Genomic DNA, 24,340 nt, shown 5'->3' on the forward strand with positions numbered 1-24,340 from the left:
TTCAAGGGCATCTGAAGTGCAAGAAAGTTCTGAGGATTGTTAAAGACCACATACACTTCTCCAGTGTCAGAGGCCATTTGGTCCAATGGACTGGCCTACTCTGTTCACAGCCAGCTGAGACCAAATTCAGGGTAGGGCAAGTAAGGTTATTTTCCTAGGCTGAGCTGCCCCGGCCCAGGCCTGGCCTGGCAGAGAGGCACATGGCACCGATTAGAGGCTTCACATCATTCTGCATGCTCACAGAATCTTAATGGTGTCCAAGAGCTAGCTCAGAGCCTGGGAATAAATAAACAATGTTGAATGTAGCTACTCACATTGAACAGCTGACCTCTCTGGAGCCCCATCTTCCTCCATCTTTTCTCCTAATTCTCACATGCCCATCCGTGACCTTGCCTTCTCTTCAGAGTGTCCATATATATTATATACATATATATATATATATATATTTATAGAAGAAATAAGGGGTATATTGTACAGCGGAGGGAATATAGCTAATATTTCATAGTAACTATAACTAGAGTATAATCTTTAAAAAATTGTTGTACATGTATAACTTATATAGTACTGTAAATCAACTATACCTCAGTAAAAAGAATCTTAGCGAGATTTCCACTGAATAAAATAAGCGGATTCAGAGAACACAGGGCAGGGAGCCCCAGCCCAGCTCTCTGGTGGGGATCACCTTGCATCATTTCTTGGGATCTGATGGACGTGCCGTGGGGGAATCTCAGTGACAGTGGCCGTGCTCATTTTTCTACTTCAGTAATGTTTCTTTATTTTTCCCCCCGCTGGAGAATTAACAACCAGCAGGCTGGGGGGTGGGCTGGGGTAGGGTGGGGTAAGTGAATCAGTGTTTGCTCTTGGGGAAAGATTCCTCAAAAGTAAGTTATTTAGAAAGTTTTAAGTAAAAGTTTCTGTCAGACCTGGCTGTAAGTCTTTAAAGCTATTGCTTCTTTTTAAATTCTATTTAATCTGGGAGATAACAAGGATGTGATAAGTGCTTCGAACAGGTCTTATTTTATAAGACCTCACTTATATTTATTCTCTGACTGCTATGAGAAGTCCAGAGACACAATAACGTATGTGGGGCAGTTGTAATTTTAAAATGTGAGCTGCATCAGGAAAACCAATACCTATATAGTTAGCGTGATTATTGCAGATAATCAACATAGATTTTCCGCTAATGGAGTGAGGTGGGAAATGCACTGTGGGACCTTCAGTTTTGGTGGTGGCAGAGGTGGGGCAAGGGTGACCCTGGAAGCATATCTTACATTGTGAGTTGATGCAGAGACCAGTGGCAAGCCATCGGGGAGCTCACAGATGAACCGAGAAATCAGTGTAGAAACAAGCCAATGGGTTAGGAAGAGGGTATACTGTCTGCTGGCTCTGTTTGTTAAAACAGTGAATAGAGAGCTGCTACTTTCTCACAATTGACATTCTCCATAAACTTGAAGACAGAAACTTGAGAGATACAAGGAGACAATGAGATTTCAAATTGTGTAGAAAACAAAACTTACGAATGGCATCCATTTCAAGTATTGCTTGCTTGGCCTGAAAGAAAGAAGATGTAGCTATAATTGCAATGACCTTTTTTTGTTTCTTCTTTAAACTACCAATCCTAATACAGGTCTTATCCCACCTGAATGAGTGGTTTTGGAAAAGCTTAAAAAAAACCAAACAACTCATTTCTTTTAGGCATTAACACATAGTTCAAGGGATTCCAACAGATGAGCGTCCTTGTGTGGGTGGTAGATGCTGCACCACTGGTGCCCCAGAGCTAAGCTTACAGTCCTGACCTGGAAAGAAAGAAGGAAGGGAAGGAGGGCGGGAAGGAGGGAGAGGGAAGGGGAAGGAGACACAGGTAGGGAGGAGGAGGAGGAAGGGAAAATAAGAGGGAGAGAGAGAAAGAAACTTTCACTAAAGGTTCAAAAACCTGGCTGAGCAGCGTATCATAAAATCTAGATTCCTGCTACCCAGCCCTGGTCTACTGAATCCAGCCCTGATCTATGGAAACCAAAGGCTCAAGGGACAGGGCCTAGGATCTACACCACCAGCCCTCCCCCTATCACTGGGGCATTATAAGTCTTTTGAGCTGAATGCAAAATAGTTGCTGGACAGTTCCTCTCTCCTTCCAAATATTATGCGATTATCATCAGCTGACTCTCCCAGCACCCCTGTACCTACCATCACTTGTGTGTGCCCTAGAATCTCCCAGAGGGGGAGAAAGAGCTTCGGTGTGGGAGAAGGACCCTGGAGGACTTGGTTTGTGATCCTGGCTCTAGCACTTAACTAGGCAGGTGCTCTCACATTCCTGCATGTGTTTCTTTGACCTTAAGATGGTAAGATAGGAGCGACCTTTCAAAGTTGCTACCAGGACCAAATGACAGGCACACAACCCAAGTTAGTTACCATTTACTTCCACAGGCCCTGATGACCTTGACTCTTGCTTTCCCTGCATACAAACTTCTCCCCACCTCAACCCCGAGCTTCTGAACTTTATTGCTTTGAGGCTTCTTTTTGTGTAATTATTGCCATATGTTATCAATGTTTAGGGAACAGTGAAAAGATAAGTTAATGGCCTTAACATGAATCATCTTGCCTGAGGATTCAAAGAAGAAAAAAATTAGGTAGGCTTTCTCGCCTCTTTCATGTCATTTTCATTTTTCAAGGTAGTGTAATGGAACCTACAAACATTATGCTAAAAATAACTTTTAAAATAATTTTACTAATACTTTGTCACAGTATGTGATGATATCACAGTAAAAATGTCTGGGCTAAGGGGCAACCAAAAAAAACAACAAAAAACCACACAACGATGCAGTCACCTTAATATTGAGAAAACAAATGCTTAGATTTTTATGACACTGATATTTTTATCATACATTCAGAGTTTGAGGTTAGTAGTTGAAGTTAATTTCAGACACAAACGTTAGCTCAATTTCCGTGAAGTGCATTGGCAGAACCATGTGAATATATAAGATGCAACAGTCTCTACCTGAACTTTATTCCCAACTAATCTGGATGAAATTTAGTTTATGTACCACGTATATAGATGGACCATATGGCTAATTTCCAGAAAGTTTCTTGGTATCTATAAACTTGACTTTGAGAACTCAGTATTTTTTTTTCTTGTCTTGACATTTAATTTCAAAAAAAGTCTATTCCCACATTTTTCCACTAGGGGTCAGCCCGAGACTATCACTGAATTAAAGGAATGGAAGGAGGTTACGAGGAACCTAACCTCTACAGCTGTGTTAACAGTAGAACAGTGGTACATTTTTTGATGTTTGTTCCCATTATGTAATCCTTTTATTTGATAGGAGTAAATATAGTTTGAAAGCTTTAAGAAAATAACTTAAGAAACAGTCTTGAGAAGAGAGAAAACTTCAACTTAGTAATAATCCTGCTTAAATAAAATAGAAAATTATCGTAAGCTCAGAGTGGATAAAGTATATTAAATAAGTGTGTTTTCATTTTCCCTAGGAATAATGTGGTTAAGATCAACTTTGGATCCAGGAAGAACTGGGTTTGAATCTGGGCTCAGTCATATACTAGTTGCATAAACTTGGGCAGTTTACTTTCCATCTCTGAGCCTCTGTTTTTATTTCTCTAGAATGGGGAGAATAAGCCCTTTCTCGTCAGGTGTTTTGCTAAGGGTGAAATAAGAATATAAAGTACTCAGCACAGTGGATGTGTGCTCAAGAAGCTGTAGCTAAAAAAAATAGAATGTTTACATCTATTTACATCTAAAAGGATCAGGAACTTGGATAAAAAAAAGCACAGTTCTACTGTGACTCTATTAACCATTACAAAACATAAAGGGAAAACTGCTTGGAATACACACCCCTAGTGTGGGAGAAAGAGGAAGGTCTGTCAGCTAGTTTCATTTTGTAATGGCCAATAACTGCTTTTCAGCAGCCCTTTGGCAGTTTTGATTTTCCCAGGGACAGGTAAACAACAGGTGGGGCATATCAAAGACACACTGCCACTGCTCAGAAGGGCATTGCGAGTCACAAGGCCAGCAAACAAGTGACTAACCGTGAAGCAAATGCAGTCACCTCTCTGCATGAGCTACCTGACACCTCGGAACACCCTGATGAGATGAGACTCATGCTTAAGTCAAAGCACACACCTATGCACAGTCATTTCCTGGGCACCGAATCACTGCTGATAGCCCCTGAGAACAAGCTTCAAATACTTTTCAAAAACTATGCAAAGAGCAAATAGACTTTCCTTTCTCAGAAATCTCAGATCTCCTTATTTCCCACCCAGTTCCACTCTCATGAGCCTCATCGCATTTACTGCTCCACTTCGTTCCTCCTCGCCTGGGCACGGGCCATTTCCCCACACGCGTGGACACCCATTCTCCACCCTCACCTTAGTTCCTCGCCACTTGACTTCTGATCACCCTTCCCTCCACTCCAGAACAGCAACACACAGTCATAGCGCCCCCCAGGGCCTCATCATCACCCAGAAGTGCCCTCCCTTCCCGCAGGACTCCAGAAGTCCCCTCTTCAATGACAGATCTCTGTATTTTCCATCTCTCCACCTTAACGCTTGCTGAACCAGTTCTCTGACTTATCCTTCAACCTGTGCCTATTTTCCCGGTTGGTTTCACTCTCCACTCAGCCTGGAAATCATGTTCAGTCACTGCAGGTCGGATGCTGGTTGGCGCTGTGTCTTCCCTTGCACACTTAACCTTCACCCTCACTGCTCTGCCAATCCTCAGCCTTGGGGAACCCACATGCGCCATGGCGCCTCAACACTGGTGTTGAAGTTGCTGAATCATCACACACATTCATGGTGGCCAGCTTCAGTGGGCCTAGGATCCTTTCACAGATTACTGTAGTCATCCCTGCTGACTCGCTAGCCTGTGTTCTTTATTTATTTGTTTTTAGTTTTCGTGGGTTTTTTTTTAAATTATTTATTTTTGGCTGCATTGGGTCTTCGTTGCTGCGCACGGGCTTTCTCTAGATGCGGCGAGTGGGGGCTACTTTTTGTTGCGGTGTGCAGGCTTCTCATTGCAGTGGCTTCTCTTTATGTGGAGTATGGGCTCTAGGCACGTGGGCTTCAGTAGTTGTGGCTCATGGGCTCAGTAGTTGTGGCTCACAGGCTCTAGAGCGCAGGCTCAGTAGTTGTGGCGCATGGGCTTAGTTGCTCCGTGGCATGTGGGATCTTCCTGGACCAGGGATCGAGCCCGTGTCCCCTGCAATGGCAGGCGGATTCTTAGCCACTGCCACCAGTGAAGCCCCTAGCCTGTGTTCTTTAGCACGTGTTCTGAACCCCTCCACTTTCCCTCGGACATCCAGCCCCATCTTTGCTTCACTCACCCAGTAGATGCCGTTACCACCGACTTCAGTGAAGGCAAACACTTTAAGTTCCCTCAAGTCCACCTCAAAGTTTATCCTTTCTCATTTTTCTTCTCCCCCAGCTCAGGGAAGATGTTTCTGACCCTTTCCAAGACTAACCCCTATACCTACTGGTAAAGTGAATATAAATAGTGTAATGAGTGTAGAAGAGGCGAATAGATTTATTACTTTTATTTGGAGCTGCACCAATTTTTTGGTTCCTAAGACCAATGGGATTACTTCTATTCTTTAAATGTTTTCAAAAGCCATATTGCAAACATATGGAGGCATGCATTAGCCGTTCTTGCATACTTTTTCAGTAAATAAGAAGTTTTGAGCTTCCAGCATCAAGTTCACACTCTAATGTTTTTATTAGACTATATTTACAGTACATGCCCCCATCCCCGAAATTTGGGGGTTAAGGATGATCCTTTTCTGCCATCTCCCTGGGGTCACATTCCAAGGGGTATTCCACCTCTTATCTTTACTGTCTCCTGTCCCCTTTCCCTGTCCCCTTAGCCTACATGTCCACAATATTCTTCATGAGGGCAAAGCGTCTTGCTTTGATCTCACCTCCCCTCAAACTACCACCGTTTGTCGCTTCTGAACTTTAATAAAGAAGGCTACACCCAGTCTGTTCCTTATTTCTCCCTTTCTTGTCAACCCACTGCCCTCTCTCCCTTATCTCTTAGTTGCCAAATCTAATATCTGCTTTTCTGTTTGAATCTGTCTTCATCTCTGCAGGCTTTGAGATGGTTACTCCACTCTTTCTCGGTGACATTCCTTCCTTTGTTACCACACTTTTCTCCTTCGCTTTTCTTACTGCCTCATTTGGCTGCTCTTCCTCTGGTTCTTCTGCAAATCCCCCAACCCTTGCTGGTCACTTAGATGTTGGGATTCCCGGGGGTCCGTCTTTCCTGTACATGTTTGTGTGGGTCCTCCTATCAAATCTCGGGGCTTCGGTGACTGGCTGTGCGGAGAGACCTGCATCTCTCCCTGCAGCCGACCCGCCCCTGCACACGTGTCCCTGCTGCTCCCTCTTAGGCCCATCCAATCGGTCCCTCCCCTGGGCAGCCTGTCTTGGAACTCACACCACCATCCTCTTGGCCCAACTCCTGACTCATCCTTGACTTTTATTTCTCCCTCTCCTCATGCACGTGGTGGGCAAAATCCTGTTCCCTCCGCTTCCACGATGGGCTCTGCCTCTCCCCCCTCTCTTATGCTCTCTGGCAGTGCCCCTCATCTCTCTTCTAGGCCACTGTGGAAGCCGGCTAACTCTTCTCCTGCTGCCACTCACACGCCACCAGCTGAACCGTCACACTGTCCCAAAGTTACACTCTCAGAGCACAGCGCGGACCATGCCACCCACTTCCTCCAAAGCCTTCAGTAGTTTCCCACCACGAAAATCCAGGGTCCTCAGTGTTTGTGTTCAAAGCCCTTCCAAGGCCAGATGACTGCTTTCCATTTTTCTAGTCTTACGTCCTACTCCATCTCCTGAGGACTCAACCTTTCTGTCCGGGCACACTCTGTGTGCTGTGAACACTGGGCCCCTGTTCACACCTCCTTGGTTTTTGTTTATGCTGTTTTCTCAGCTTGGTTCCCCTTTTTCTTTTCCCCCACTTAATAAAAAAATTCCTCATCCTTCAAGATTGCGGAAACAGGCATTTTCCTTCCTCTCCTCACTCGACTGTAAAATCGAACACTTTATTCTTCCACAATACTTGGCTTACACCTCTATTAATTCATCATATCACTTATATGACCAGCTCCCTGGTCTGCAAATTCCTTCACGGCTGAGTCTGGGTCTTGCTTCCCACAGAGCCTAAGCCAGCTTTATTCACCCTAGGTGCTTAGCACACCTCTGAATAATTCTCATAACTGCCTTTATTTTCTACTAGTTCTCTAGAAATTCCCTTACAGTCTTTTCCTTATTTTTCTTCTTTCAAGCCTCAAAAGGAACAACAACAACAAACCAAAAACTCTCCACCGAGTCTCCCTACATATGAATCTTTTCAGTACCAATGGCTGGTTCGGTTGATCCTTATGTAGCCTATCTCTCAACTGTCTTAATTTTGAAGACGCACATTTACTGCCGCCAGGCTGTCTTTCTGGGACTTGAATTCCTTGCAGTTTTACTGTTTGCTGCCCTCACGGTCTTACCTTAGCTGGAATCTTCGCCGCATGATTCTCCAGGATCAGCCTCTTCAGGTGCAGAACCCACAGGCGTTTGTCTTGCTGCGACTTCGCCTACCAGGAGGAGATGTGGACAGTCATGCAACCCCACCAGTCACAAGACACAGACACTCCTAAGACCCTCTGACTGGATGGGACACACGTGGGGTGGCCAGAAAGCCCTGCAAAGGCCTCCGGGCATGACGCACAAGGGTGAGGAGTAGCGCGGGGAGGCGAGGGAGTGCTGGTACCTGAACGGTGTGCTGCAGCTTGGGGTTCTGGTAGTGGAAGACGCTGAAGCTGAGGGGCTCCTTCGGGATCACTTCCACCAGCATGAGGTTGCCGCACTGGAGGGGCGGGCAGAGAGGGGGAGGCAGGCTCGCAAGAGGATGGAACCAGCGCCCCCAGTCCTCGCCCGGGACCTCTATTCGGACCTACCAGGATGTGAGCTTTGTACGTAAACGTGTCGTCTCTCTTCTTGGTGATGAGAAGCAGCTTGTCAAAGAGGAAGAGCGTCCGCTCATTCTTGGCCCGCTGGAGGCGGAAGGTCCCCTCGAGAACTAGCTCCCCGTAGCTGGTCAGGTCTGGCCCCTTCCAGTTGGTGAGCAAACTCTGTATCTCCTGAAACAGTGAACGTTCCCTGTGATTAAACAGGAGCTGGGAAGGCAAGACGCCGAGGACACAGGGGCCCACTTGTTGAGCCTCAAGAATGATGTCTAAATACCTGCAACAGGGTCTAAGGGCCCTGCGTGGTGTCTGATGTGTCTGCTCTCCGTGACATAAATCTGCACTTATGGCTGGTGTCACTTAAGGGTTAACAGAAATGAATCAAGCTGTTGATTGACGGGTTGCCAATTACTTCCTTCCATCCCTCCATAATCCCTCTACTAAGGCAGTGGAATTGTCTTTCAAAAGCCAGGTAAAGAGGCTGCTGGTGTGTGGCCCTCTCAGCCATCCTTCTCATGATGTGCTCACCCCCATTCTCTGGACGAACACCTTCAGAGCTACTGACTTGAAAAACCTCTTTCCAGAAATTGAACTCACACCACATATAAGTAACGCATAATGAAAGCCTGAGGAAAATCACACAAGATACATCTTCTCAGAAGTTGACGGATATTAGTCCCATTCATCTGGGGAAAGGAAATGAATGTTTCTTCACCACTGTGTTTTTAATGGAACTTCATAAATAGAGATAGCATGACTTTAAAGTTTCTTTAGGATTTATCGTACATCCCTATCAACGTTTTTAAAGGAAGCTGATGTTGTTATTTTGGAAAAATGAAAACATTCACAAACAGCACTTAATTAAGCAGCCCATAAAACCACCCAAAACTTCATTGGTTGAAGGTAGAAATGGATAGAAATGGAGATAAGTCTGAGCCAGAGCCTGATTTAGTGGTGTCTTCAGACTGCTAGACAGACTCTTAAGCTATGAAAAACCAGTCATTTAGCCATTTCCGAATATCTAACAGACATTATGTCTGACGTTATGTCCACAAAACACTTGAATGATGAAGCATAAAACCTTTCTTACTGCTACACAAAGCAGATACGGCCTGGAAGATTAGAATGTCATCTTCCTTTGTACTTCCCTGGTGGCGCAGTGGTTAAGAATCTGCCTGCCAGTGCCGGGGACACGGGTTCGAGCCCTGATCCGGGGAGATCCCACATGCCGCAGAGCAACTAAGCCCGTGTGCCACAACTACTGAGCCTGTGCTCCAGAGCCTGCGAGCCACAACTACTGAGCCCGTGAGCCACAACTACTGAGCCTGTGAGCCACAACTGCTGAGCCCATGTGCCACAACTACTGAAGCCCACGTGCCTAGAGCCTGTGCTCCGCAACAAGAGAAGCCACCGCAATGAGAAGCCCGTGCACCGCAACGAAGAGTAGGCCCCGCTCGCTGCAACTAGAGAAAGCCCATGCGCAGCAACGAAGACCCAACGCAGCCAAAAATAAATGAATAAAAAAAATAAAAAGAATGTCATCTTCCTTTGATTTTTGATAGTCAATTGCATCGTATCACACTCTGGCTGCCTATAGATGAAACCTAGAGTTTTTTTTTTTTTTTTTGGCTGCATTGGGTCTTCACTGCTGCGCACAGGCTTTCTCTAGTTGCGGCGAGCGGGGGATACTCTTCATTGCGGTGCACGGGCTTCTCATTGCGGTGGCTTCTCTTGTTGTGGAACACGGGCTCTAGGCGTGCGGGCTTCAGTAGTTGTGGCACGTGGGCTTAGCTGCTCCACGGCATGTGGGATCTTCCCAGACCAGGGCTCGAACCCGTGTCCCCTGCATTGGCAGGTGGATTCCTAACCACTGTGCCACCACAGAAGTCCCGAAACCTTGAGTTTTGTTTGGAGGTATGGCCTGAAGAGCATGGCTTTTTTCCCTCCTGAGTCGGATGTAGGTGCTCTGCATAGCATGGAGTCACCCTGGGCTTTGCTTTTACTCCAGGGACAACAAGGAGCTTAGGACTAGCCTCTGGGCCCACACGACCTTTTGTTTTTAAATAGTGCATCTTTTGAGATGCCCAGGACATGATCGCCAACTTAGCATCTATCCGAAGTTCCCAGGAATTTAGGGCTCAAAATGTGGATAATGGAAGGGACCTTAGTAAACATGTCTTATTTTAAAAGTGAGGAATCTAAAATGCAGTGGTGAAGTCTCCTCCCCAGTGAAACTGCCAAGGACCTGGTTCCAGACTTAGCTCTCCTTCCTCTGAGTCCCCTGTCCCATCACCACATGTTCGCCACCTCATGATTTTGCATGAACTAGTGAGAGAGGAACAGAGGCTTAAAACCCCTTTAAACAGTTTGGAGGGCTTCCCTGGTGGTGCACTGGTTAAGAATCCGCCTGCTAATGCAGGGAACACGGGTTGGAGCCCTGGTCCAGGAGGATCCCACGTGCTGCGGAGCAACTAAGCCCGTGCGCCTCAACTACTGAGCCTGCGCTCTAGTGCCCGTGAGCTACAACTACTGAAGCCCACGTGCCTAGAGCCCATGCTCTGCAACAAGAGAAGCCACCGCAATGAGAAGCCCGCGCACCACAACGAAGAGCAGCCCCCGCTCGTCGCAACTAGAGAAAGCCCGCGTGCAGCAACGAAGACCCAACACAGCCCAAAATAAATAAATTTATAAAAACAAAAAACAAAAAGCAGTTTGGAGAGAGTTGCTTTCAGCAAGAATTGCTTATTGGTAATTAATATAAAATAAGGCCTTGGGAGACTCAAATTTTTAATTTGGGTCACAGAAGGGGCTATGAGCGAACTATTAGTTTGAATGTTACAATGTACCTTTCTCTTTAATAGCCAGTAAACAATGATTGGTATTATCGATGTCCTGATGTTTTCTCAAGGAGATCTATGATGAAGACCATGAATGATATGCAACACTGAACCGCCTTAATATCTAATTTGGGAAATGATAACACGTCATAGGGCCGCAGCCCCACCAGGCACTGCCACCCTGAGGCCTCACCTGTAACCGGACGGCGTGTTCATGCTTCCGCTTCATGTCGTTGATGTGCCAGGCTACTCGCTGCATCGTGTCTATAGCATCAAGCACCACATCGTAGCCTTCTGTGTCCTTGTCAAGGTGATTTTCTATTTCCTTTAAAAAAACCCAAAACACCCAACCCTAGTTATTTTCAAAATTTTTTTCTTATATACTCAATGAAACAAAAGGCACTTCTGTGATTAGTTTATCATTTTATTTTTGCTTATTTACACACTATCATCTTTCCTTAAGATTCTGAGATAACTACCAGAAATACCTACAACAAAATGGTAAGATATGAATAAGAATGGAGCTAGGAAAAACAGAAGTCCATGAGAATTGCACAAGGAGGAATTTGACAAGGAGGATGAAACAAAACAAGTATACAGGCCATTAAGTCTCACAGAGATATTAGAGTGATTGTAATAGATAAGAGAGTTGATATTATAGTTGGAGATTTCTGAACTTCCTGGTGGCCAATGTAGTACAGTTCTCAGTAATATGGTTCTCACTCTTACTACATAGGAAACATAATTTTTTTTTTCTCCCAGAGGAAGCAAAACTAACACACAGGGCTTAATATGTAATGGCCTCAAAACAAAAAACAGTGAATATTATATTTAAAAAAATACCTATACAGCAAGACATTTAGTCTTGTAGTCATCATGTAGTCATCATGTAGTCAAGGCTTTAAAGCCTTTAAAGCCTTTCACTAGTTCATGAAATTCACTAAAGATAATCCTTCAGAGTGCTGAGAGATATCTCATGGTTCAAGTATTCACTCTCTGATGGTCAGAAGGATGTAACACCAGCACTTATCTGAGCCCTGGAGTTCCACAATCCCAGGGAGATGAGAAGGGGACACGATTATAATCTAATTCTTTTAAGTACATAAGACACATGTCCCTAGACTCCTATGAGTCTAAGGATAGGGACTATTGCATAGTTCCTTTAGTCCTTTATCTTCTCAACAGTGCCCACCAGAGAGCTGGGTGGTAAATAAATGCTTATTTAATTGAAGCTGTATCATCTTCAAAGAGCAACAATAAGTTTTAAGTATTTAAATTCCAATGTAAGTATCTAAAAGAGTAAGAAGATATTATAGTCAATTAGACTGTTCCTATGACACTTATCATGCAGAGATGTTAAGCTCAAGGGTGGAGGTTGAATCTTATGGTATAAATTATGAAGATTAGTTCCCTTGTTTTTAGTCACACTTTGTTTACTTTTACTGAATCCTCAAATTTTCCATCCAGCTAGAAACTGGAAAGGAATTTACATTTTCTTTCTGCACTCAGACTCAGCTGTTAGAAAGGTCCTATGAAACTGTATCATGAAACTAACAACTCCCAGGTAAGTTCAAGATCAAGAGAAAACTTAAAAATAATCATTTCTTCTTTTAGTCTGAGAGGCAATCCTGTTCATCAATAGACAGACTCAGAAGTACAGAGTGTATTTCTGTGGGGATTTTCACGGGTGGCTACACAACTTTGAAGTGATGTGCATGATATAGAAGGAACACTCTAAACCAACTATAAAAGCAAAAATACTCCAGGCAATTAGTTTTAAATTAATCTAACCACTGTTCTTCCCTTTTATCTTCACTATCAGCTGTTATGAACTGAATGTTTGTGCCCTCCACAAATTCATATGTTGAAATCCTAACCTCTAATGTGCTGGTATTAGGAGGTAGGGCCTTTGGAGGTGGTTAGGCCATGAGGGTGGAGCCCTCGTGAATGGTGTAAGTGCCCTCATAAAAGAGACCCCAGAGAGCAGTCTTGCCTCTTTCCACCATGCGAGGAAATGAGGAGAAGAAGGCAGTGTGCAACCCAGAACTCAACCATGCTGGCCCCTTGATCTTGGACTTCAGTCTCCAGAACTGTGAGAAATAAATGTTTGTTGTCTAAGCCACCCAGTCTATGGTATTTTGTTATAGCAGCATGAACTAAGACACCAGCTTTTAATTTAGAGGGTAAGGGCTGTTCTTCCTAGCAGTTAACTTTTTGTAAGAATCTTGACTTGTTATATCTGACGTGCTTATGTAATGGAGGTCCGAGACTTTTCTTTTGACTGACTTACTGTCTAGAAAGCCATAAATAGAGATTAGTGGGACATACTAGTTTTAGATGCCATATTAGCAGAGTCCAGCAAAGATCTATCCTGGGAAAGCTAGTATTTTTTAAAGAATTATTTGGACACTGATTTAGTAAATTAATCTCACTAAATTTAGAGGTCATTAAAACCAATTGAACAGTTAAAGTAATATCCCTGATGTGGCTTCACAGGATGCAAGATTCTCCCAAGATGAGCCAGGCAGGCAAAAAGACAAAGCTGAGAAATTTCTGGTAAAGTTGGATCATAAAGAGTTCTTAAAATTTTAAATGCATATGAACTGAGCAACCTTGGAATGCTTATGCAAGTTAGAAACCTGGAATCATTTAAAAAGCGATACATGTAAATTGCAGACATATTGATATATATATAGGAGCTCTGGATTTAAATCTTTTTTAAAAAAGATTTTTAATGCAGTATTAAAAATAATAAAATAAAAATAATAGCTCATATTTATTGACCGCTTGCGAGGCACCATGAACGTGGGAAATTTACAGGATTTGAACCCGGGCAGTCTTGCCCCAGAGCCCTGCTCCCAACCTCTCTGATATCCTGTCTTTCTCAAGTTGCAAAGGCAATCAAATCCTACTTATAGAATGAAATTACTTTCAAGAACACTATTTCCCATTTTTATCAGCTTCCTTAGAGGATAAGAAATGAGAATGTATGAGAGCTATGTCTACTTTTGTTTCTAAGGTCTCCTTGAGTTTTTTACAAATAATGGGAAATGATATAAAGAAAACAGACCCTGAAGTGATGGGAAGCCCAGCTCAAAGATCACTCATTATGCTGCTCATCTGTCTTCTCCCCTTTCAGCCCCTTCTCGTTGCCCCTACACAAGCCAATCTATGACAAACAGCTCTCCCTCCCAACTGCCTACTGAATCCGGGCTCATGGAAATAAAATAAAACATAACAAAAAGATCTGTTGTTCATGAATGATAGCTCCCTGCCTGAAACTGTCACTCCTAAGCCCTATCACCATCAGAGCTAAAATGAATCTTTTTACTTGGCTGTTGTCAATGAGGTTGCAGGCCTAGAATATAAATATCTCTAATTCCTCAAAGCAGATTAGTCAGTTGTAAAGTATGAGTGTGGAAAATGTTTCCATATGTCCACAGCTTTTTCTGATTTTTTTTTTCTCCTAAACTTAACATATACACACAAAATCCCCATCCCCTAGAAAGTCCTTCAAGCGCAGGCAGAAACTTACATGCAAAAGGAGATGATACTTGAGAATCCGCTGAACTGGTTTCAAGAGATAGGACCCCAGAGGCAGTGAGTGTTTCAATGTTTCCTGACGTTCCCTGAAGAATTTGGCCAGCATCTTGTTCCTCATGCACTCTGTTAGCACAGCCACGGATCTGCAAGAAGAAGAAATGTTTTAAAATCTAAATTGTAACGCTTAACACGAGTATTCAAGTTTTAAATGCCGGAGTGTGCTGATACCTTAAAACAGGTAAGAGCTAGAGAAGCTAGAATGCTTCTGGGCAGGTTAAGAAAAGGTGTCCCTCTGGGTGGGTGAATTAGAAAAAGACACTATAAGAAGGTAGTAAAACATGGACACATGGCAGCTAAGCAGCAAGCTCCTTCCTCCAGGGAGATGCTGCCCTGCCAGGACACGGGGCTTTGCAAAGGGATTTAAATTGGACGTTAGCCCCTAATTATGCCCCATCTGGGCATCTTTGTGCAGTGCTCAAATACACATCTGTATTCAGTTTTCAAGTTAGATTGCAAGGAGTGGGCACCTTCGTACTAAACAAAAGGAGTGCCTTCTTCCCAGCAGATCCAGCCCCGTGCTGGACATTTGCCACCACCTCTGCCGGTTGCCTTTAAATAAATGCACAAAGTGAGTGACATTATGTGCAGGTCTTTGGAGACCTCATCCCCCGAGGAACTTTCCTTTGAGAATCTCTGAACAGATCCTTCTTTCCACCGCCAAGTGTCTCTCCTCATTCTAAATTCAGCTTCTGAAACAGTTGGATAACCTTGGTCCTTAAGGAGCGTGCCTTATAGAGCATATTAGAAAAGTAGGTCGGAATTCTTCCTCCACCTCAGCTCCCCTAGAGGCAATAAGTACAGCCCCCAAACATCCTAGAGGGATGGTTGAAACAATGCTCATATCTTATACATAAAGCAAGCTGGTGGGCTTGTATAGTTGCGCATACACACGTAAATTAAAATCTTATGGTCTCATAACTTAGAAGGAAGCAGGTGGAAGTAATTTCAGCCCCTTTCTCCCCAAGTCAGTAATATGTTTTCAGAATTAATTTAGAAAACCAGAGCCAAACAACAAAATAAAACTCCTTGGAAGGAAGTGACATGGATGGAGGTCTCCTAATTAAGCGATCAGAATCCCTTTTGTGGCTGATTGCTTGGAGAAGTATCTGTTCAAATGGTTTTATTTTTCCCTTAAGATTTCAAAACTATTCTTCATCAAGTAACCTAGGGACTTTTCTAAGGTTCTTTAGAGTCAGAATCTGCTGCCCACTGGCCTTCTAACCATCTGAAGTTTTGAGTTCTTGCCCAAGGATAAGACCTGTAAGAAATCCTGAGCGCACTGAACTCCGGATTCAGGCCACTGGGAGACATCCGAGGACAATGACCTGAGCGGGTCTGTGCTCCTCCCTGGGGACAAGAGGGACGGCTTGTGCCTCTTCCCAGCAAAGTCACTGGGGCGTGACTGGTATGAAGAAAGACATCTGTCAAGGTGTGCAGGCGACATTTAATATCACCAGCCTGGATCCGAAGGGGAAAGACGCATTGTCAGATGGGCTGAAACACCTGGCGCTCATGGCTTGTGAAGACGGGGGCGGGAAATCTCGGGCCTCAGAGGGCAAACTGATGGGAGGCAAGGGGACAGGAAGAAATCTTTTTCTATGACTATGAAAACCACACAAATGGGCACGAACCGGATGTGCCTGCTTCACTGAGAGGGCCTGGGGAGCAGTTCCCTGCTAACACGATTCTTTCCTTTTTCAAAGCCAGACCCAAGATAAAAAACACTTCCTCCTGGAAACTGTCCTGATTTCTCCTCGCTGGGACTTACTCCTCGTTTATCTCATGCATCTTTAGCCTCTATTACATATGACTGAGTTGGTTCTACATTGACTTGTATTCATTGATTTGATCTTTCCTAACGGCTGTTCTACTATTGCATTTGGTTCAGTTCTGACTCTCAAAACAATATAAACTGCTAGAAGGCAAGGGATATTCGTTCCTATTTCCTGCCAGTGTACACCAAGCTTGGACTTGTGCCCCATGAAGGACAGGCTCTCAGAAATGTCCTGCACGAGTGACTGTGCCTATCCCCTGACCCTGAAGCAGTCTAGTTTATAAAAGCTGCCTTCATTTTGTGCCCTCTGTTCTTATTACTAAGTCAGAAAATTCTTCTTAACATAAACTTCCAAAATTGCAAATTCAGAAGATATTTCTTCAAATGACATGTTTATAATGAAATTTACACAGACATAATGCTCCAAACAAGCCCCTCTAGCATCTTAGATCCTGATAATTGGGTCCAGAATTTTGTTGATTCTTCAGAGTTGGAATGTTTTTTCCTTTCCCACAGGAGGAAGTTTTGTGGAGAAGTTGAGGGCTGATTCTTTGATTTCTCTGCCTTAGGGTGTGGTGCAACGCTGGCTTTTAGCATAAGGACCACAGCTTTAGTTGGGGCATCCTACAATTTCCTGATATCTTCAGGAGAGAGGTGGAAACAACACTGCTTAAGTGAAACTGTGTAAACTGTGGGTGGGTCTACAGATAAGGATATGGATAAATGTACTAATCTGCATGTGGGGTATTGTTTTGTTTTGTTTTTAGGGAAACCTGAGAAAAGCATGCTTGATCCCCAACCAAATAAATCACCATAGCATGATATTCTGACCAATATTTAGAGGGGGAGATGAAAATCCTCCAGTGGAAAGTATTTTGCCATCAGTAAGCCTGAGCCTCTGGCTTCATGTCTTTTAATCCACACTGGCTTTCCAGGGCCACCCCCAAGCAGGAATGACCCACTTGTTCTTCCTGAACACAGTGACACAAGGGGCTCAGTCTACTGGCTCCTCTTCTAGGTGGACCCCACCACCCACTTTATCCTTAGGGACACGTCTCTACCAAGACTGGCTACAGAGTAGATAAAATCCCCCAAGCTCTCTTCCCAGTTCATCCCTAACATAACAACTCAAGTCCTGCTAGTCACGTGGGCAAACAGAGAGTAGAAAGATATATGGGGTGAGGGGAATCACAAAGCTTCAGAAACTTCACAAAGATGTAGTAGCATGAGGTTTGAGGCTGGACCAACTTTGGTTCAAATCCCAGCCAGATTTGGTCACTTCTCAGCTAGGTGACCCTTGTAAAATCAATAAACCTGTTGGAGGCTCAGTGATTTCATCCACGCAGTGGGGATGGGGCAGGGACGATGATGAGCTAGCACTTGCTGAGGACCTGTCAGGGGCCAGGCACTGTGCTGTCAGTGTCTTCTCTGTTTTCTGCTTTTCTTTAACCCCTCAATAGCTCGAGATTCCTGGGAAAACTACATTCAACCACATTTTGTATTTACAGGATTGAGCGCAGTACTTAGAAATCAATAAGTGCTCAATAAATGTCCTTTGCAGAAAAAAGAATTTCCTACAGTGTGAGCTGTGGTCTTAGGCCTGACTCCCTTACTGAAATGGTCGCTATATTGGCCAGAGGCTGCTCCCTAAACGGCCCTCTTGCCGACACCCCCAGTGTGAGCAAAACTGAAGCGGTGATCCAGGTGGGATGATGAGTTCTCTTTTCTCACATAAGCTTACCATGTTCTTTCCTTTCTCTGAACTCCATAAAACTTATGTAGTTCCTAAAATTTATATGGCAAAAATATAACATATTTTATCCCCAGCTAGATTATATAAACTCATTAGCAGTGTATCCCATATTCTTTAAAACATGGCGCATATACAAAAGGGTTAATAGATAAGACTTCTAGCCCAACACAATTGGTTTCCTTAGTTTTCCACTGAGGGAAACCTAACAATCTTTTTGGTCTCCTTTAAGGTCTTTCACAGTTTTTCCCTGTGCTGGCTCTGCTAGGGAGTCCCTAAGCCTGAATGGATCAATATCTGGGTACCCCTGTGGTCCGTCCTCAGCATGTTTGCAGTTTTCCCACAGTACTCAGCGCAGCGCCAGGCACATAACGCCTACCGACCACATACGCTGCACGGACTGACTTGAAACAATATGCAGGTATTCCTGCACATTCACAAGGCGTACCTCGGATAGTTAGTGCAATACTGGGTGTAAATGTGGAACTCTTCACTCTGCAAGGAAACAAAAGAAAGTTTATGGGCAAAAAATGCCGAGACAACAACAATCAATTACAAAGAAAAGATATATCACTCATACCTTTACATTTGTTCCTGTAACCACACTGGCCTGTCTCCTGAGCCCCTGTGGAAATCATCCACGCCTTTGTATCTACCTTGGGTTATACCTAGAGTCCACGTGCACTTGAACTCATCTGAGTCCATTAAACACTTATTGAGCGTCCGCTGTGTTAGCTGAATCTGAAGGCAAATAGGAAGAGGAAGACAGTAGGGTTTCTGCCCCCAGATGCTCGTAGTCCTCTGGGGGATTTGCAGTGTGAGAGAGAAATATAGGTAGATAATTTAAATATCATGTGGTCAGAACATGTTGGAGGCATGTGCAGGGCACAAGAAAGCCGCTGCACACTTGCAAGCCCTGTGTGTGCAGTTCTCTCCGCCCACTGTCTTTCCCACCTTTTTCATCGGATAGCTACTAGGCACCACTTGACATTGAACTGAGGCTTTATTTCCTCTAAGGGGACTTCCTGAGTCCTTGGGCCAAGCCCACTGCTCCTACTTGGGACCTCACAACACCCAATACCAGCCCATCTCGCAGCATTTGCCGAACGATAATGACATTTTCTGCATGTCTGTCTGTCTCCCACTCTACGCTGTGAGTTCCTGCAACAGGGGGCCCCACTGTGTTCATCTGGCACATAATGTCTGTTGAGCTACTGAATCCCCGTCTCTCCTATGAAGCTGAAAATTTTTTGAGAGCAGGATCCAAGTCTACTCACCTGTATGCGTCCAGCGTGGCAGCAATGCCTCACTCAAATGCTTAAATATTTGGCTAACTAATGGGGGCTTCTTGCCTTTTGCTATGATCATATTCCAGGTTCCCTCATCAACAAATTCTAGACATAGTATCATTTCACTTTTACAAAAAAAAAAAAAAAAAAAGGTCATGAAGAACCTAGGGGCAGGACGGGAATCAAGACGCAGACCAACTAGAGAATGGACTTGAGGACACGGGGAGGGGGAAAGGTAAGCTGGGACAAAGTGAGAGAGTGGCATGGACATATATACACTACCAAACGTAAAATAGATAGCTAGTGGGAAGCAGCCACAAAGCACAGGGAGATCAGCTCAGTACTTTGTGTCCACCTAGAGGGGTGGGATAGGGAGGGTGGGAGGGAGAACAAGAGGGAGGAGATATGGGGATATGTGTATATGTATAGCTGATTCACTTTGTTATACAGCAGAAACTAACACACCATTATAAAGCAATTATGCTCCAATAAAGATGTTTAAAAAATAAGTATATATCTTTAATAGGAGGACTTTTAAAAAGAAGCATCCCCGCAATGCTATTATCATATTTACATAATTCCATTGGAAGGACTGGGAGGCTGGGATTAGCAGATGCAAACTATTACATCATATACGATAGACAAACAAAAAGGTCCTGCTGTAGAGCACAGGGAACTAAATATTCAATATCCTGTGATAAACCATAATGGAAAAGAATATGAAAAGAACAGATATATGTATAACTGAGTCACTTTGCTGTACAGCAGAAATTAAACACAACATTTCAAATCAACTATACTTCAATAAATGTAAAATAAATAAAGAAGTAATTCCATACTATCATGAGGGTTTGTCATCAGTATTCCTATTTCCTACTTTCTTTTTTTTAAATTATAGTTTGCTGTTTGCTTTGGAATCCAAATAACACCCACACACAGCAACTTGATATTGTTGATATCTCTTAAGTCCCTTCTAATCTATAAATTCCCCCTCTTATTTTCCCCTTGCAATTAAGTTGAAGAAAAACCAGATGGTTTGTCCTGCAGAGTCTCCCACAGTCTCAGTTTTGCTGATCACATCCCTATGGCTTCCTTTACTGTGTTCCCCTGTCCTCCACACTCTTTGTGGTTTAGGAGAGGTTTGATCAGATTTAGGTTTCATAATTTGGCCCGAGTACATCACAGGTTAGACTATACTTAAATCGGGAGGCATATGATGTCTGGTTCTCTCTTTCTGTGATGTTAATAACCATTGGTGGGCTTCCCTGATGGTGCAGTGGTTAAGAGTCCGCCTGCCAATGCAGGGGACACGGGTTCGAGCCCTGGTCCGGGAGGATCCCACACGCTGCAGAGCAACTGAGCCCGTGCGCCACAACTACTGAGCCTGCGTTTTAGAGCCCGCGAGCCACAACTACTGAGCCCGCGTGCCACAACTACTGAAGTCCACGCGCCTAGAGCCCATACTCTGCAATGAGAAGCCACCACAATGAGAAGCCCGCATGCCACAACGAAGAGTAGCCCCCGCTCGCCGCAACCAGAGAAAGCCTGAGCGCAACAACGAAGACCCAACGCAGCCAAAAATAAATAAATAAAATAAATTTATAAAAAAAAATAACCATTGGTAATTATTGCCTAGATCTGTTAATTCATAAGGGGTTACAACATGGTGATATTTCTAGTCTACTATTCTGTCTTCATTTATTAGCCAAAATCTTTCCAAAAAAGGAACTGCCTTAGACTGGTTACCCTGCAGTTTGTGGTTTGTATGGGAAAGGCAGGATAAATGCTTGATTCTTTTCCTTGATTTTCAGAATAATGCATCGGTTCTCTAACATCCTGCAAAGGGCTTGGGGTTTTTTTTTTTATATATATATATATATATATATATATCACTGTGATTTCATGAATATAAACATATTTCATGATTTTTCGTTGTTTTCAGTTAGTTATCTTTACTGATGCTCAAATGATCCCACCTTTGCCCAGTAGGAGCCTCTTCTTGAGTATTCGTGACCTACAGCCTCCAGTAGCTTCCTTGTTTTCTGATGTGACAAGATGTTCCAGACCATCTTGTATATTTACTTCCTTACACTCACTCTTCGCAGAGCCCTGATTCCTTTAGGTAGGAAGTAGTATGTGGAAACCACAATCTGAGTTTTAGGGATGCTCTTGCTACTAGGTTAATTATTATTCCTAGGCCTTTTCAGTGGACAAAGCTAGGAATATGGTGTTTTTTTAAAGCTAAAATACATGCTTAGTTTATACTAATTCTTGTAATTCAGATTCAGGACTACAGTGTTTTTAATTAGCCTCATTCTTACTCTGTATTTTCTTTCTCTTGCCAATTCCAGTTCTCAGTGACACAAATGTAAATATTCATTTGCTTTATCCCACAATATACACAATAATTCCAGAATAACAATACCAACACCATTATATATGATATCATTACTGAAAACAGTTAAGGATGTATTTGTTGTATTTTGTCCATAGCATATTTTTCAATTGATTGGAATTTCCTCTGTGTGGTCATGCCACAAACTGGATATGCAATTAGACTCATTGTTTCATTTTGCTTTCAATTTTTTTTTTTTAATTTTTTAAATTTTTATTTTTTATTTTATTTTATTTTTTTAACATCTTTATTGGAGTGTAATTGCTTTACAATGGTGTGTTAGTTTCTGCTTTATAACAAAGTGAATCAGCTATACATATATATACCTCCCCATATCTCTTCCCTCTTGTGACTTCCTCCCTCCCTCCCACCCTCCCTATCCCACCCCTCTAGGTGGTCACAAAGTACCCAGCTGATCTCCTTGTGCTTTGAAGACTGTTTTAAACTTTAACTTTGGTTTATAACTATGTAAAATAGATATATGGTTTCAAAGTCAACTCTCCAAGTAAATGTACATTTAAAGAAGTCTGGCTTCTAATCTTTCCCATTCTAGACTATTCCCTCCCTTCCCCATCAGGAACCAACTTTTAATCTTACAGTTTATCCTTTTTTATTTTTTTTTTAAACATACACATTTAAATATAAGTATAACGTCCCCTATTTCTGAATAAATAAAAACAAGCTATGCCAGTGATTCTCAAACTTGAGTATTAGAATTACCTCGAGGGCTTATTAAAGCACAGATTACTGGGTTGCATCCCCAGAGTTTCTGCTTTAGTAGGTTTGGGTGGGGCCCGAGAATTTGCTTTCTAACAAGCTCCCGTATGATGCTGTATACTCACTATATCTTTGGAATAGATTTCTGGAAGTAGGATTGCTAGAGTAAAGGGTGAATTCAGATGTAATTTGGCTAGATATAGCCAAATTCTCCTCCACAGGGTCTGTTTTGTTTTCCCACAATTACAGGAGTGTCTGTTTCCCCATGGCCTTGCCAACCTAGTATGCTGCCAAAATTTTAAGCGTAGTATTTTTAAAAAAGTCTAAATTAATTGCCAAATTCAAAAAGTTAGAAGATAAAAATATCTTGATTTCTGGCTTCTCTTGAAAAAGTATTAGATCCACTGGCCCTGGGCCTACAGTTTCAGGTAACATTTCTGTCCCTGAGACATAAGTACCTCGATGGCTCTGGCCTCCACCTGGGCCCATTATGTTCACCTGTATAGCTCCTGAAGGCACTGGAGTGTCCCGCCCCCGCTCCAGCGATAAGAAGGGCAAAGTGATTTGCCCAAGGTCTTCTAGGAAATTAACACCAAGCTAGAGCCTTTCCCTGCGTTTGCTCACACCCTTTCAGTTTCTTGCTTCTTTCCTGCCTCCTGCCGCACTCAGCCTGGGATTGAACAATTAGCAGGCCGATTTCCTCAAATTTAAGGACTTTTAGGATCATATGGAATACCAAACTTAAACACGACGGCCTCAATGAAAACATTTAAATTACATCATCTATGTGACCTACACACACCTACCCTAATAAAGCCTCAAGGCTTCTGCACAACTGAATTTCTGTGCATTTTGTGACATCATGGCTCTATTCCTACCTTAGACAGTTTTGATTTAAATCAGTGACATATTCTTAATATAGAAGCAAATGCATATTGGATCTTAGATTTATAAGCTCTGTGGACAATTCAAATAATGGCTTTACACAAAAGTCAATAACTCCTAGTTAGTTAATTCCCTAAACACCTATTTCTTATGATATATGCACACAAGTCCTTTTCAGAAGTATTTAGGGAGAAAGAAGGCAATGATACAAAAAAAATTATACAAAAATAGATATTTTCTTCTATTTTCTTCTGGTTATTCAACTCTTTCCAGTTGCAATTAGAGATGATGTCAAAATGAGACATTTAATTATGAAAGAACCAAAACACGATAGGCACGGCTGGCCAATTGAACACACAGGGGATCTGAATGTTTATTGAATGAATAACCAGAGTATAGAAATCTGTATGATTTTAGGGTTTCTTCTGCTATAAGGTCAATTTCTCCCCACCCCACCTCTCTCCTTTTCACACACACACACACACTCACTGATTCCTGAGTACTATTCACAGGCCACTATGAGAAAGGCTTACTATGTAAATAGCATAGGGGTAAGGTGACAGTGACTTGAATGCACTCCAATTACACCAATGTCTGATACCAGCACTTTCTTGAGGATAATTTCAGTAAGTGGTGGCGGTGCCTGGCACTGGAGAGAGAAAGGCTCCAGTGGGGAGGGGGCCGTGCATCAGGGGAGAGGAGGAGGTTAAGGGGAGGTCGGGTCTCTGAAGACAAACTTCGTCTCCCTCCTAAATTCCGCCCAGGGCCAGCCTGGCTGACAGTCAAGATGAGGGATGGAAATGAGAGTGGAGGTGAAGGCAGGAAACCAAGGAAACCTGTTCCAGGTGTTTCCAGAGTCTTAAGAGCGGAGAAACGCTCAGCTGGGAGAGAGCTGGGTCTGCCTGGTAAGGACTTTTCCCGTCCCTCTCGAGAATGGCTTCAATAGCAACAGCTCCTGTTGTTCTTCTACGGGCAGCAGCAGGTAAGAAGTACTGTATTCTCCTCTGGCTGTCGCCTCTCCATACCACAAAAGCAAGGTCAAAGATGACTCTCTGTGGAAGCCCCAGTGACTCAGATAAAAGCAGACGGCAGCCGCCAGCTTTACCTCTTTCATTAACGGCCT

At 43.3% G+C, this 24,340-nt stretch overlaps 1 protein-coding gene across 11 annotated transcripts in view; it reads right to left on the reverse strand.

Annotated features, from left to right (window-relative positions):
- The window catches only part of PLEKHG1 (pleckstrin homology and RhoGEF domain containing G1), a 223,315-nt gene that overhangs the window by 19,050 nt on the left and 179,925 nt on the right, over positions 1-24,340 (reverse strand). For all 11 annotated transcript variants that reach the window (XM_082474412.1, XM_082474414.1, XM_082474411.1 and 8 more), the window contains 7 exons: positions 18,380-18,426; positions 14,340-14,490; positions 10,998-11,129; positions 7,959-8,141; positions 7,772-7,867; positions 7,509-7,595; positions 1,518-1,551 (listed from right to left, as the gene is read on the reverse strand). In XM_082474412.1, coding sequence (XP_082330538.1) covers positions 1,518-1,551; positions 7,509-7,595; positions 7,772-7,867; positions 7,959-8,141; positions 10,998-11,129; positions 14,340-14,490; positions 18,380-18,426 — 730 coding nt within the window. The remainder of the gene's footprint in view (positions 1-1,517; positions 1,552-7,508; positions 7,596-7,771; positions 7,868-7,958; positions 8,142-10,997; positions 11,130-14,339; positions 14,491-18,379; positions 18,427-24,340) is intronic.

The sequence above is a fragment of the Balaenoptera physalus genome, assembly GCF_965194825.1.
Source record: "Balaenoptera physalus genome assembly, chromosome: 9".
Taxonomy (NCBI): Eukaryota; Metazoa; Chordata; class Mammalia; order Artiodactyla; family Balaenopteridae; genus Balaenoptera; species Balaenoptera physalus.